The sequence below is a fragment of the Diaporthe amygdali genome (assembly GCF_026229845.1).
Source record: "Diaporthe amygdali strain CAA958 chromosome Unknown NODE_24_length_778219_cov_64_757418, whole genome shotgun sequence".
Classification (NCBI taxonomy): domain Eukaryota; kingdom Fungi; phylum Ascomycota; class Sordariomycetes; order Diaporthales; family Diaporthaceae; genus Diaporthe; species Diaporthe amygdali.
This window is the reverse complement of record NW_026517044.1, coordinates 138157-152962: the sequence shown is the minus strand read 5'-3', so window position 1 is coordinate 152962 and position 14806 is coordinate 138157. Positions and strand designations below refer to the sequence as shown.

The window sequence follows — 14806 nt, the reverse complement described above, 5'->3', positions numbered from 1 at the left end:
CACCCTGTAGACTAGTTCCTTTGTGGGCTTAACACTTGAGTTGACTCGCCGCTGCCATCATCGAACCGACGGAACATTTCGTCGCAAGGTTTTGTGATATAGCTATGCTATTCATGTCATGACCACATCGCTTGGCCTTGAGGCGCACGCCTGTGGCTGGGTTCGATTCCACTTGTCGCTCCAATGAGGTGTATCAAACGAGAACATGATCACAGCATTGCCTTTCAAACTTCTCCCGCAGACCCTAAGTCGACGGCCTGGGCGCAGGCGGATCGCTCAATAATTCCTTAAACGTGGCCCGACCCGCAGATGCCTCGGTGCTCCAGTCCCTATCAACAGCTGACCTGATCCTCTGCTCCAATTGCAGCATCGTGGGCCGGTCACCAGGTCTATGAGCCATGCACCAGGAAACTGTATCCATGAGAAGCGGGTCATAGCGTGCCAAGTTTATGTTTGACTGGAGAGGGACACTATAAGTCGGCATATCCTTTTTGCTACCGTCGCCTACCGTCACACTTGCCGTCACACAGTCTGGAGGAACTATGGGCAGGTCTTGGGTAAGCTATAAGAATGGATCAGCAACATCAACTTTGTGATCAAGCAACGAGACAGTCCTTCTTCATGAATCCTATGCTGCCACATGAAAGCTTTTTTCCTACTTCCTTCTCTTTTATAGCCCCTTTCTTGTCAGGGGCACTATCTAGCGCCCACAAGCCAAGGTAAAGGTTTTAAAGAGCTGGGAGAAGACAGTATCAAGAGATACTCACAATTATGGTCATCAACCGTCCAATCTGCCATACTTTGGTATCCAGTGTTAGCTATCGGAATGAGCATTTTGGGGGCATTTACAGAGGCAAATTTGACTGTGCTCACAATTTGTCCACCAGTCATACTTTCCAGCCGTGTCATCCTGGGCCAACGTCGCAGCATCCGACACACCTTCCCAGGCAACTGTGAACTGTTCTGGAGTATTGCACTTTCGAAAATTCAGCAACCAGGTGCTCGATCAGTCGATTGGACGTACCATACCCATGGATTCCCAGCCACTCGCCAAGCGGCCGGCGACAATAAACCCTCACGGTGCCGCGGCTCTCTGAAAGCGCCAACGTTTCCCAGATCGCCAATCTTAAATATTGGCACTACATCGTGCGGGTGCTCTCCTGGGGCAAGAACCGACTCGTCTTCGCCGATCATAACATTGCGGTCATTTATATCGAAGTCTATTAGACCAAGGTCTGTCCTGACAGGTTGGCCTCCTTGCATGGGTATGAACTCTTCCTGTGTTTTGACGACTTCTTTTGCAGGGTCAAGACCCTTGTCCCATCGACCCGGGTACGCCAGAGCAACACATGCTCTAAAGAGACAGTAAAATATCCTCCACATTTCTGAGTCCTTTAGTAAAACGTTACGCTCGGATATCCTAATAGCAAGCCTCTGTGTGCAGGTATCGGTTGTGTTAGCATAAAGTAATTCAAATTTCAACGAAGTGGCTGTGATTGAAAGTGGCCAGGTTGTCCTTCCTTCTATTTCAAAGGTGCGGTGCATGGTATTAAGGTCGTGTAGAATCGGGAGGCCTTCAGCATTTAGGAGCCTCCGTATTTGCAGTGTCCTCTATGCAATTACAGAGTCTTGAAAGTTGTCGTCACAAGGAAATCGGGGCAACATTACATTAAAACTGCCATGCTCCATGAATTCCATTGCATAGATCATTAAAGGGGGTCCGCCCAATAGTTGAGATATAAAATCGTCGTCGACTACTTCCTGCGCCAGGCATCGATTTATGATGTCTTCTGGTATTAAAGAATCTATGTCGTAGTCGGGAAGGCCTGTCGGATATTGTCGCTGAATGAGCCAGAGTCAGCATCAAGAGCAGTCTGGAAAAACTCTCCGACTAGAGCCCTTCAAAGGAATCCCTTTGCGCATAAAATAATCGATGAGTTTCCAAATTGGGTAGGTGATCAGGAAGACATTCAAAACAAATATAGCATCGAAAGGACAGCTGCATGATTGGATTATCGAGAGCCTCACTAGAATCTCACCTGAACAATATGCCGTGCTCCTACCATTTGCCTCATACACCACATCTCAATCATTGTCGACCATATTTCGCCGCTCCATTTGAAAACAATCTTACGCGGCGGCTGGTCGGCTGTGGACTCTGTGGACTCAAACAACACGGCTAGACCCTGCGACCCAGCCCCAAGGATCTTGACCATTCTGAGCCCCAGACCCTCAATATGGCTTCTTAACACAGGTTCTACTGTGCGCCCTGCGCCATCGTCTCGCCTCCTGACCTGTCTGAAGGGTCTATATCGACGGTCCGGAATCGTAGTATTCGAATCTCTTAGAGCAGGATCTTCCACGCGAGAGGGCCGATACGGGATAGGGAATCCAGTGTATTCCAGCTCGCGCTCAGCATCGATCCATTGGATATTGCGCCTCCAGTGATCGAAGTAGTCTATACTACGTTGCAGAAGATATCTTGTGTGGGCTTCTACCCTTCTTGTGTTTAGTTCCATCTCGAATCCTGGAGGGATACCACGTTGCGAAGGCGAAGGCTACTTTTGGATGGAGACAAGCAATAAACTCTACGCGCTTGCGAAGAGAGATTTGAGGTTCCGATGAGTATTCTCCGGTTGAAGCGAGATTGAAACACAAAGAAACTATGCAAGAATTGAAGACAAGATCATACTATCTAAATTTGTTACGACAAAGAGCAGAAACCCGCACCACAGTCTGATTGTATATGGGAGTTTTTCCGTTTGCGGATACCGTGAATGGGCCTTCGCGACAGCGTTTTATCCACCGATCACAGCTGAAGAGAGTATGTACAGGACCCAACACAAATTTGAAGACGATGCGCGACAGTCATACTCAAGATGAAATACGTGCAAATTTGTGCACAAGCGCTGGCCGTATTACCCAGACGACACTCATCAAGCTCGCGTCTTGGGGTATCAACCCAGCCTTTGCTTCATCCCCTCAAAATACCTGCCCATCTCCTCCATAATGGTATCAGGATCCTTTTCAACCTCGTCCCATGCATTATCCACAAGCTTGCGCACAGACTCGTGCCTGCAGGTGATACTAACAGGGAACGGATTGGGCCTCACAATGAAATAGTCCGATATATCCATAGTGTCCACCGCGATCTCGCCGCCGGCCTCGTCCAGGTGCCTCCTGAAATCAAACGCCCACAGCAGCCGCGACACCATGCAGAACAGGGCACCACGCGCAATCTGCTCGCCTAAACATACGCGCCGGCCATAGCCAAACACTACGGGCTCAGGGAGGCTTGGATCCTCGAGCCAGCGTTCTGGGTGGAAGATCTGCGGGTCTTTGTACACGGTCTCATCCATGTGAATGGACCAGTTACAAGGAATTATGATGGACTCCTTTGGAATACGGTAGCCCTCGTAGACGTCCTCGCGCAGATTAGCGTGCGGTACGCCGGCGATGATAATGGGGCGCCACCGCATCACCTCCTGGATGACGGCGCACACGTAGGGGAGGTCTCCCTCATCCTCGGATGAAGGCAGGCGCGCACGACCGACAACGCGGTCCAACTCCGCCTGCGCAATACGAATCTTTTCCGGGTTCGCGAGTGCCGCCATAACAACCATCTCGAGCGTCTGCGTCGTCGTATCCAGCGCCGCCAGGTTGAGGATCGCAGAGTCGTACGCCAGCGACTCCGGATTGAGTTTCTGGCCCTCCTTGCTGCCCGTCAGTGCCTTGGTCCAATTCCACACGCGGCTGTTGCGACCCCTGAGGTTGCTTTCCAGGTGGTGCGCCCGCTCGAACTGGTACCATTCTTCGGCGGTTCGCTTCCACGGCGCGAGCCATGAGGGGAGGTAATTCAGAGCAGGGAAAATGTCGCAGGGCCACACGCCGGGCTTCATGGCGCGCACGAAGCGATCCTCGATGATATGCCCGTTCTTCAATATGGGCTCCTCTCCTGTCTCGATACGGAAGCCGTAGGTGAGCATATAAGACATGGAGGCCGTAAAGCGGTGAAGAGCCATTACGATGGCACAGTACCCATCGAAGATCGGTCGTTCGTCATGAACGTGCCTTACATATGCACGGGCGGCTCGCCGTGCGTCCTGGCTGCCCTCGACAAAGCTAAGCAACTGGCGCAGTGAGGCGAGACTCTCCATGTATACGAGAGGCGTGACGGTGCGGCTGGCGTTGCGCGTGAAGAGCTGGCCTAGGTTGCGCCTGTGCGCGCGGTACTTCTCATCATATGGCCTTATGAGCATGTGGTCGCCCTTGTATAGTAGCTCCGAGGCCATGGGCATGCGCGGGCGGTGCGAATAGTTGGCGCTGCGCTTGTTCAAGAGCTCATGGGCAGTCGCATGGTCGCCGAGCACGATTATAGTATCCTTACCCGCGATGAGGCGGAATATGGGACCATACTGCTGCCTCCAAGCGTGGAACTGCCTGAATGAATGTGTCTTCGGCATTGACAGGAGGTTTCCTAGAATGGGGAGGGCAGGAGGGCCTGGCGGGAGGGGAAGGCGGGTGAGACGAAGTTGTAGTGCTCGGCAGAACATCGCCAGAACAGCTAACAGGAGGAGAATCCAGCGGAGCTCCATGATGACGGTGCTGTCTTGTAGAGTCGAATGTGGAAGACCTGTGGGAAAACCGAGAGGGCAGAGTTGTAATGCCTCAGGAGATGAACTTTGTCTCGTCACTAGTAGCGAAATTCTTCTCAGAAGATTCAGTTCCTGGTTCTAGCTCGGAAGGCTTATGACTTCCAAACAATGGTAGACGTAAGATATCTATTGTATCGAGTTTGCCTTGTTGAGAGGGGAACTTGATCTGCCTTGTATTTGTATTCAATTGTGAATTGTTTGAAATTATGTTGTTTGTACTCCAAATGTTTGGTATATTCTCTCACATAAAGGCAACTGGATGTCGAAGAGATGACTATTCTACTGGCCCTCTCGCACCGACGAGGTTCTGAGGTTACTTAAATCCCCTTGGAATAACTCTCCCAACGGCAGTTGCGTTGTCAACCCGCGACAGTCACGGCACATTCACTCGCAAAGGAAGTCTGAGTTTGCCCGGGGGGGGGGGGGGGTTGGAAGGCCCCCTCGCATACCACCGAGTAGTTGCATACAGGTTTCCGCATACAGGCAGGTATCACAGTGGTATAATTCGATATCAGGCCATTCGCGGCAAGCACTTTATCATAATAGGTGAAGACCGTGTGGAGCTTTCCAGTCGTTGCATGGCCAGGACGATGCCTGGAGGGTGATTGGGTGAGGATGTCTGCGGGCACTGCATGCCTGGTTCCCAATAGCCCACGCGTAAGCAATGCTGGATCTGCACAGAAGTGATAACCAGAATGACTAGTCATTCCCACCCACCGGCTTACAGGAGGTAGTTTAAGATTTGATCGTCGATTGCTGACAGCCCCACAATGATGTCCAATGCATGAACCCGTGTCTCTTGCATTATCTGGCTTGGCTGCTGCGAGAAGTATCACTTGATTCCCTGAAAATTTTCTGATCAACTTTGAACGACACGGTGAAAAGTGACGAGCTTGGACAGTAAATGTAAACATTTGGAGAACACATGGACGTTGGATCAGAATGGCTTCCACGATCCAATGGCCTGACAAATGCGTCTCCCCTGGTGTTATCAATGACGAAATACCTGCGTCCTGCAGTCATCAAGTCATACACAAGTGCGAGCCTCAGATTGGAGATAATGACACACGATGCCACATCGGCCGAGCGAAGAGATGATGTGAGTGGTTCGGATTCTAATGTTCGGAAAAATTCTATTATATGCTTCAGTGGCAAAACAAATGCTCGCTCTAATAATGATGACCGGAAAGACGATGACCTCAAACCCAGTACATATTTACACCATGCCACTACCACCCACTTATATACCCATCTTCCAACCAATAATCATCACATTTCTCCTGTTCAGGACGATCTTCCTCAACCCTGTGCATTGAAACTATGCACACCAACACCGCCGCACCAGAACCGTGGTACCCTGGTGAATAATATCGTGAAAACCCATCGAATACACGCGAGTCTCCTCGTCCGGGTTCTTCTGAACAAACTCAGACCGCGCATTCTCGACGAGCCTGACAAAATCCGTCATGTGATGAGGCTCTACGCTTAGTAGAAGTTCGCGCCCCGGCTTCCCATGCAGTTGTGTGGCATCCGGTGACTCGTCGGTCGTCAGCGGGGAAGTGCTGCACTCTGCGCCCGTCGGCGGCGGAAGGAGCTCGTGCCGCGAGAATGTAACCCTGTCTGACCTGCGGTTGAACCAGCCGGTCCTGGAAATTTGGGGATTCCTTGAGTCGGCTTTCTCCTCCCAGCAGCCGCCTTCGGTGCAACTCCTGGTGTAGATGGCGCACGTGAAGGTTATTTGGGTGTGGTTCTCGAGGAAATGGTCGCGCATCTCCCCACAGACGTGGGCCAAAACTGGTGTTGCTCGCGGGAGGGAGGTGGTGCCTTCAGGGACGTGAAGGACATTGTTGGCCTCGACTTCGAAATGGTAGTCTTGCTCTGATTGGTCGAGAGTGAAGTCATAGATGATGCGGCGGATCTCGAGAGGGAAGCGAGCAAGAGATCCCAGTGGTGATGCAGAGCCAGTCGCCATGGTGTATGACTTTGATGGATATGACGCGAACTGAGTAGATGATCCGGGTTGTGGTGGGTTTTGATTACTTCTTTGACTAGTGAAGTATTGTTGGTATTCAGGGCACTGAAGGTGATGATGGAAGTGGCCTATCTGGATGTGTTGCAAACAAGAGGATGGCTCTCAAGATATAGGCGGACCGAAGTCGGGCTTCCCGGTGTCTTCGGAACCCTCGAAATGTGCGGTCGCTGCTTCTGCAAATACCAAACAAACGGCACGCCCGACGCTCGGATGAAACATTATATAGGCTCTGCGATCAAGCAAACGGCAACCCCTGCTGGTGGGCGATATGGCGGGGAAGACCGGATGAAACATCTTTGACAGGTTCGCCACATAATTGCCGCCACAGCCACTCACCCATGCGCTTACCTTGCCCTTCACCGGTGAGTACCAGAGTGTTTCGTCTAAGATTAGAAAGGCGGTGGATGAGGGCTCGCGAAGTGTAAGATGGGCACCAAAAGACCGCACGGCCAGCCTCCGAAGTGTCAACCCTATGTTCTCAACGTTCGGTACTGGCCAAGTGCAGTCTGTGCGAGAGTCCAGACGGTTGAGAAAGAAGATGGCATCCCAGCTAGAGGTTTCCAATGCAAATCTTCCTGCGGTCCTCCTTCACGACTCTGGCCTCCTTAGCATCCAAGATTATCTCCCATGTTCCACTCGATGCTGAAATCCTCGATTCATCATCCGTATGCTCCTCCATAGTCAGAGAGACGAAAACATGATCCAGCAAACCCAGCCAGCTCACACCGTGAAAATTATCCCATGAGAAATTATTCTATGGTTGTTCCATAGTAGATTATCCCACAGGACGCTATTTCATAGGATATAACCCCATATAAGGCTATGGACAGAAGAGTGCACTAGTCGAGTGTTGTCCGAATATCTCATGGACTTGTCGTGTCTTTGGCTGAGCAGTGATCCTGAAGTCCGGTCCATGAATTAGGCTGAAAAATTCGTAAAACTAACATCTTCGGGGGAAAGTGAATGACACATACACTGTGGACTCATCTGACAAGCTATCGTCTTTGAACATTGCCTTCTGACGCATGCATAATTGGAGACACAGACATAATCTTTGCTTTGTCATGCCATGAATCACTGCAACTTTAGGTTCATATAGGCTCTGGCCTGATCTCACCGCCACCGTTTCGAAGCTGGTGTATAATGTATCGGAGTCAATGTCAAAGATCATTCAGCGCGTGATACACGAGACAAAGATCATGGCCGGTGGCATCACTTGTCCTTAAATTATAGACTATTGAAGAGGCTGGCTAACACCCGACTCTAATCCGATACCTTCACAGACCCTTCCTTTATTATACCAGGTCAACTTGGACTCCAAGATTTCTGCAGTAACCCACCGGGCTGTCTGTGTGTGAGTACTGTCCGTCTCAGGGTCGCCAAATGGCTTGCCAGTTTTGTCCTTTCTCAGTCGGCCACCAATTTGCAGCCTGTCAAGGTCTTCCTCAAGAGCAGTCTCCTCATTTGCCCGTAGCCCATCGCCTTCTTGACTCTCGGACTTGCTCCTCGGGAAAGTCGTCCGACCTTCGGCCAATGCCTGGAAGATCACGAGCTGGTCTTGCAGGAACTCATCCACGACACCTCCCGCGCTGATCTCCTCAGCGAGCGAATTTGTGACGGCTTTTGCCACTTCATCGCTGAGCTTTGCGGTCGTCTTCCCCTTGCGCTTCCCGTTGTAAAGAAGATCCCGACCCCAACGCAGATCTACTGATCTCGCCACCAAGAGGACATACATGCGTGTTTCGTGCTTGCTCTCCTCGGGCGCCCGGAAATTGTACATGGCCCCGGGGAAGTGCTTCTCGAGGTTCTCACGAAGAGCGTCCTCGAGTTCCGCGTGCATGTTGCTCGGTGAGATGATCGTTACATCAACAGATTTGATGTCAAAATTTTCGGGCCTTGTTTCAAGCTCGAGATTCTCTTTCATTCTCAGCGGTGCCCCGAAGGAGACTGGATGGAATCTGAATCGCAGCGACCCCCTCGAGGCCGGGCCCAAGCTCCATCCCCTCCTCTCGAGCCTTCTCTCCGCACAAACGCCGAACCACTCCTCGAGAGTCGGCAGGAGCACCTGGTCCAGGTACTCGTAGCTGAGCGAGAACGACACATTCGTGCCCCCTGAGATGGTCAACTCGATAGGCTCATTGCTCTCGTTCCCAGCGAACAGAAGGAAGGGGAACACGGCCTGAAATACCAGCAGAGCGCTGGCGGCGGCCGACTCGGCGCGAATCACTATGTTCCTCTCCCGCAGCTCACCGGGACCGCGCGTCGGTCGGAACTCCAGCGTCTTGCTGCCTACCTCGAGGCCTGCTACGTCGGCGCCGGTGGCTTTTGCGAGCCAGGCGATGGATGTGAAGTGCTGGGACTTGAGACCTGGAAAGCGAGCTTGTCAGGATTCAGGTGAACGACGATTCTCAGGAAGGCTTAGGATCGTGTGCATATATGTTACCTCCGCCTCGTGGGCCCGGACGGTTGCCCCTTATGTTTGTGATCTTGACTGGCTTGCCTGCAACGGAGGCGAGCGCGATTGCGATTCTAACAAGTTGGCCGCCACCTTCTCCAGTGCGGCCGTCGAGATGGATGATGTCGCCTTCGGCCATGTCCATATGTCGATATTGAGTGGTGGCTGGTTTTGACAGGGCTCCGAGATGCTGCTGCTGCTGATGTCTTGCTGGGATTCACTGGGGCTCGCTCATGAGATTCATCAAATGTCTTCCGGATTGAGACTAGACAGATAATGATTCGTACCATAAACCTTTTATGTCTTCTGGAGGGGGATTGAATTGTGTGGAGGGAGGTCCATCTTACAAGAGGTGCATTGAGGCTAAGCCGCCAGGCAAGCTGAGTCACCCGGCGACAGGTCTGCAGCCAAACATTGAAACGGCACTGCCCCCATTCCTTCGCTTGCTTCGAATCCACCAGGTGGGTTGGCCGGCCTCGGTTTGCTTGTGGACCCAAGCTTAGGCTCGGTTGGCCGCTTCGCGGTCACAGGATCTATACCACGAGAAGAACAATAAAGAGGGCGGGTTACAAAAGAATTAAGGCTATCTCTGATACGATGACCAGCTATAGGATAACCTCTTATGGGATAACCTCCCTTGGCACAACCTCTTTTGGGATGATATCTTTCGGGTTAACCACATTTAGGATACCCTCCTTGCGGAAAGCCTCTTTTGGGATACCCTTCTTTGGTATAACCTCTGTTGGGACAATCTCCTGTGCAGTGTTCCCTGTTGTATTACCCTCTATATAGGAAAGTAAAAAGGTCACATGCTGTTCCGGAATGATGTTTCTATTCTTTTCATTTCTTGTGTAGCGCTGTTGTTCTAATAGTGTATTATCCTGGCCTACGAACAATCGTGCCTTACTTCTAGCCCCTCAGGCTCTGTGTCCTGAATTGTCTGCCCCAAATGAGCCAGGCGTCCAGTGTGAAGACATCGCGCATAGACCGAGCGGATGGACAAAGTTCAATGTGATTTTGAAATCAAAGGGGTGCCCAGGAAAGCAAGTACTTTCAACGAAGTATCTGGATGCACCAGCATTAATTGTAATCCTACTTCTCGCGGCTCCCTCCCCGATCTTCATTCAGTGCAGTATATCACGGTCGAGAGTGCCATCTAGATTGACAATGACCTTATACTCCATCGCTATCTTGAAGAATCACAGGCTTCGACTTATAGACATCGGCGTGTTTCAGACCTGAAGCAAATCTCATGATAGAAGGATAAATAATTTCTCATTGATTGAATGTCAGTTGCGTAGACATGGCCATGCGCGCTGAGACTACGCTAGGATCACTTTCCAAGCCTTCCCGACCTTTTCGAGCATCTTTGGAGCTTGTTGCACATCTCATCAAATTCTTAGCCAGTACTTCTATACGTCGGTAGCGATTAGTATCAGAAAGCCGATGCAAGACAAGAGCTCCTGCATTCCTGCTCTGTTTTTGTTCCAATGAGCGCGAGGACAGCATCTTCATAAGCCTCAATATCCCATTCTCTCCAAGTCTGTAAGTCAAGCTTCTTGCCTTGGCGCACATATAATTAGAGCCTCTAGAGATTATAATGTAGAGGATTGAGGCCAGTCTCCGGCTGCATTAGAGAGTTGTTGCCTGGAGAATAAATCGTGACCTGGGGAGAATCTCCAGAAGGATCTTGATCGACGCAACGGTCGAGAACCTGGAGTCTCGGACTTGTGATATCCTCCGAAGCGTACATCACAGTGGTCTTCTCCAGGTTTATTTCATAGATCAAGTTGCCACAGGGCCAATGAGCAATGCATTGTTGTGAGGCTAAAGGCCAATGGAAGTGCAACATATTAACTATTCCGTTCTGCGTCTCAGGTACATATTTCAGTTTGCGTGTTAACCTTGGGGACAAGTGCGGGTGTGCAACTTGAGAATGTAATAATTCTAATACAGATCAATTGTTCTAGGTAGGTGATCTCAAACTCCTAGTATATGACACTACTTTGTTGAGTCCCTTAATTCGACAAATTACTTAGTTGGCTTGATCAGAGCATATATACTCATATATAGAACAGACATAAGGAATCTGGGCACATCAATTCCAAAAGCCGTGAGTTGGATCCCTCAATGGTCTCTAAGTCCATTAACCTTTTGCAAAGTGCTAAGAAATGTATATCGTCCTTTCACACGCATTTTGGGCAATGGATTAAACGACAGTGTTCACCAGGGCATGGCGTCCTGTGATTTCTTTTCACCACGCCCAGAATACCATGGCTATGACTTGAATGGTAGGAGACCCAGAAAGAGAAGTAAGTCTATACAAGGCCATAAATAAGTGCAGTGTATAAGCTTTAAAACATGAACATGGGACACTCTACTTCTCTCACAGCTTAAGGAAACAATCCGTTGATCCAGAGAGATAGAAGCATGCGCACCACGCAGGTGACCACCCGAATTCGTTGATGAACTCAGATGCTGTGGCAACGATGAGCCTGATCATTTCGAGCCGCTTGTGTCACGCTTCAAATGCATCATTGTAGAGAGTCCCATAAGGACCTGACAATACACAGCATCAGCCTCGTCTTCCTCACGATGTTCACATGCCAAATAGGACCCGTCCCTTCAGCCTCGCCGCCCCAGTCAAAAGCCCGGAACAACCCGGGCCAGCACCAGTGCCAACACCAGCCCCGACAGCACCGCACTGATCGCTTCCGAACAAAGAAAAGGCGGCGCAGATACACTGTTTGCGTCGCGGGCGTGCCCCTATCCCCGCCCAGACCGACAGCAAGCTAGCGCGGCGCATCAAATATGCCAGATGGGGAGCGGACCCTCTTGGCAGGGCACCGTCATCTCCTCGACTGGAATGGGCCAGGGGAGAAGCTCAGACTCGCCTCAGAAGGGAAAATGAGAACCAAATTCGTTGTCCCCCAGCGCCATTCCCGAGCGCCATTCCCGGCGCCTGCCGTCGACGGTCCGCACCCAGGTGTGAGCCGCGCTGGGGGCCAGGCGTCTCTCAGACACCACCATTCCATTCCCCGTGAGTGAGACTTTTCGGGTGAAGCGCACATGGAGAAACAAGGTGTGGCCCATTCGCATATTCCAATAGCGCTCTTCATCGAGAACGGTCGCCGATGGGAAAGCTCAAGCGGGAGGGGTGGTGGAGTGTCGTCTCCGACCGCTTCCTTTCAGACCTGTCCATTCCTCGAGTATCCCACACTCATTTCCCATCAATAATGTGCCCTTGAGGGAAACCTCCGTTTCCAAGGCACACACACTCACACATGCCCACCCATAGATCACATCGCTTACCACCCCTTGCAGGTTGATAATGCCAGCCGGCAGGCAAAAACCCAGCCTGAGACCCGTTGCTTTCGCATTCCAAAAGCAACTCCAGACGAGCAAGCCGGGGAGACGGCAAAAGCCGTTATGAATGTTTGTCTCGCGTTGCTTTTTCTCCCCTCCCCTTTCTACCCACCATCTTCTCGCCCTGGTTTTCTGCCCAAACCTTTTGGTCCCAGACCCCCCTCCTCTCCTTTCCTTTTTCGTCCGGACGGGACGATCAGCTTGCTAGCAAGGCTGGGTGGGTACTTGGGCCCCTGCCCTCAGATCTATCGGGGCAGCTGTTTGCGTCAGGGCCTGTCTCGTATCGAAGGCTAGACAAGCGACTTGTTGTTTACACACTCGTCTCAGACGACAATATTGCGGCATGCCGACGCTCAGATGCTTCCCAACTTTGGTAGCCAGTCGAACAGTCACATATCATTCGAATCGCTGGTTCGGGGTTGAAGCCCGAGGTGATGGCGTATCTCAGCCGCTCATCTTAGCTGGAGCTGCCGCTGCAGCTATCGTGCGCTGGTCGCCGCGGCTGATTTTACTTCTCTCCAGAGGTTCAATCGGGCCGAACATCTCCAAGCCGGTACTCTGCTTTGCCTGTAGAAAAAGAAACAGAAAGATATATGCAGTGAAGGACTGAGCCTCAGATATACATAAACAAGTATGATTTGTACAACCTCAGTGCTGTCTGTGCGTCTGCCCAGAAAATGTGGAGGCTAAAAGCAAAAAGATTTGTGATATTGGATGGACTGATCAGTTTCTCTTGTGATATCACCAGATGAAAGCCTCAAAACGCTTCTGAGCACAACACAACCAAGTAGATGACCAAGGCAGAAGAAAGCAAACGATTCATATCATTTTTCACGGGACTTCTCTTCGATCCGGAGAAATCCATTCCCACGAACCCAAACATGGAGTTTCCCAGTCGCGGCGTCGTGCCAAAGCAGTCCAACAGCAAAACCCCTTCGCCCATAGAGGCGTGCCAACACAGGCAACAAGCATGAACGCGCACCATCATCACCCAGCGAAACGTAAAAGGATAGGAAAGAGGAACCCCGCCATCAGTCCTCATTGACAAGCAGTAAAGCAACGGCCCATTCCGCCCCAATTCCGTTTCCAATATAAAACGTGGCTGAACCGGAGGCAGCGGGCCTGGAGGGCTGAGATGGCACGATCGTCGCACAGAGCAGGGCTCAGTCATATATTGTGCCACGTAACTAGACGCGCACAAGCATAGCACCAAAGAAGGGAAAATAAAAACACATTTAAAATCCATAATGACAAGGAGAAAAAAACACGAGATAACAATTGGAAAATGAGAGAGCGCGCAGCAAGCAGTGAGTGCCATCGTAAGGGAGGCAATCCAGGAACAGACGGAAGGATCCACACTACCGATGAACAGTTCATCCGTACGTCTGTCTGTCAACGGGGCTCATGGACCAGCCCGCGAGGCATCCACAACGAGGCTCACCAGAAATCACCGCCATTTCATCAACAAAATCTCGATATCAGTCTCACTCAACAACAGGTGGAAAAGCCAGTATGAGGCAAATAAAAAACCTCGCAGTCAAGCAGCGCCGCACCGCCGCCGCCGACGACGACGATGACGCCGCCCTATCTGCAGCAATTACCTCCTCGCTGACCGACCAGCAGGCCCAGCCGGCAGATACACACAGATAGACAGACAGATCGCAAGTTCATGCGTGATGAGTAACACGAACTGAGACCAAACCTAGATTAGCAACGCCATGGGCGCGGCAGAGTGTGTTTCCCGTTTGGGATTAATGCAAAGAAGCACCCACCCACACATCTTACACACATATACACACATGCATCCCAACAAAGCTGCCCTGAATCACCTCTGCTGCGGGCAGGACATAAATCTGACTCTTTGAGTCCGAACCTGACTCTGTGTAATTTTTTTTCTCTTCGGTAGGTGGTGTGTGCGTGCGTACTACGTGTTTCGTGGCTGCAGAACCAAGACCTGCGGGAGGGCCGCCTTCCGGCGCACTAGTGTCCGGACTGTAGAGCTGCCTTTCGATAGCTCCGACACACGGACATACCTATTCTTTTCCCCCTTGTGTGGATATGGGGTCTATCTGTTACTTTCGTTCTGCCTCTCTGTCCTGTCATGATGGGTTTGCTTTGCTTTGCTCTGCTTTGCGCTTAGCCTCAGCTGCATCAGCGCCCTCGTGATCCGTCAGATGGATACCAAAGGCATGAAAAGCGAGCAAGAGAGCGAGCATGTCCCGCTAGCGCGACGGAAGCTTGGGGTGGGTGGCCCGCAGCAACGTTGTCTCCAGCGGATTTCGTCTCGCTTACCTCGCT

At 51.3% G+C, this 14806-nt stretch overlaps 2 protein-coding genes across 2 annotated transcripts; both read right to left on the bottom strand.

Moving 5' to 3' along the window:
• Positions 1–244: 244 nt before the first annotated feature.
• On the bottom strand, positions 245–4595 carry J7T55_010665 (uncharacterized protein; the record flags this gene model as incomplete). The annotated part of the gene is made up of 6 exons (XM_053130757.1): positions 245–562; positions 768–799; positions 874–958; positions 1030–1434; positions 2040–2463; positions 2992–4595. 6 exons carry the CDS (start codon positions 4593–4595, stop codon positions 245–247), a joined length of 2868 nt encoding a protein of 955 aa, XP_052990946.1.
• A 1378-nt stretch (positions 4596–5973) lies between these two features.
• J7T55_010664 (uncharacterized protein) lies at positions 5974–9287 on the bottom strand (the record flags this gene model as incomplete). The annotated part of the gene is made up of 4 exons (XM_053130756.1): positions 5974–6657; positions 7024–7237; positions 8028–9054; positions 9131–9287. The coding sequence occupies 4 exons, from the start codon at positions 9285–9287 to the stop codon at positions 5974–5976; spliced, it is 2082 nt and encodes a 693-aa protein (XP_052990945.1).
• Between the last annotated feature and the right edge of the window lie 5519 nt (positions 9288–14806).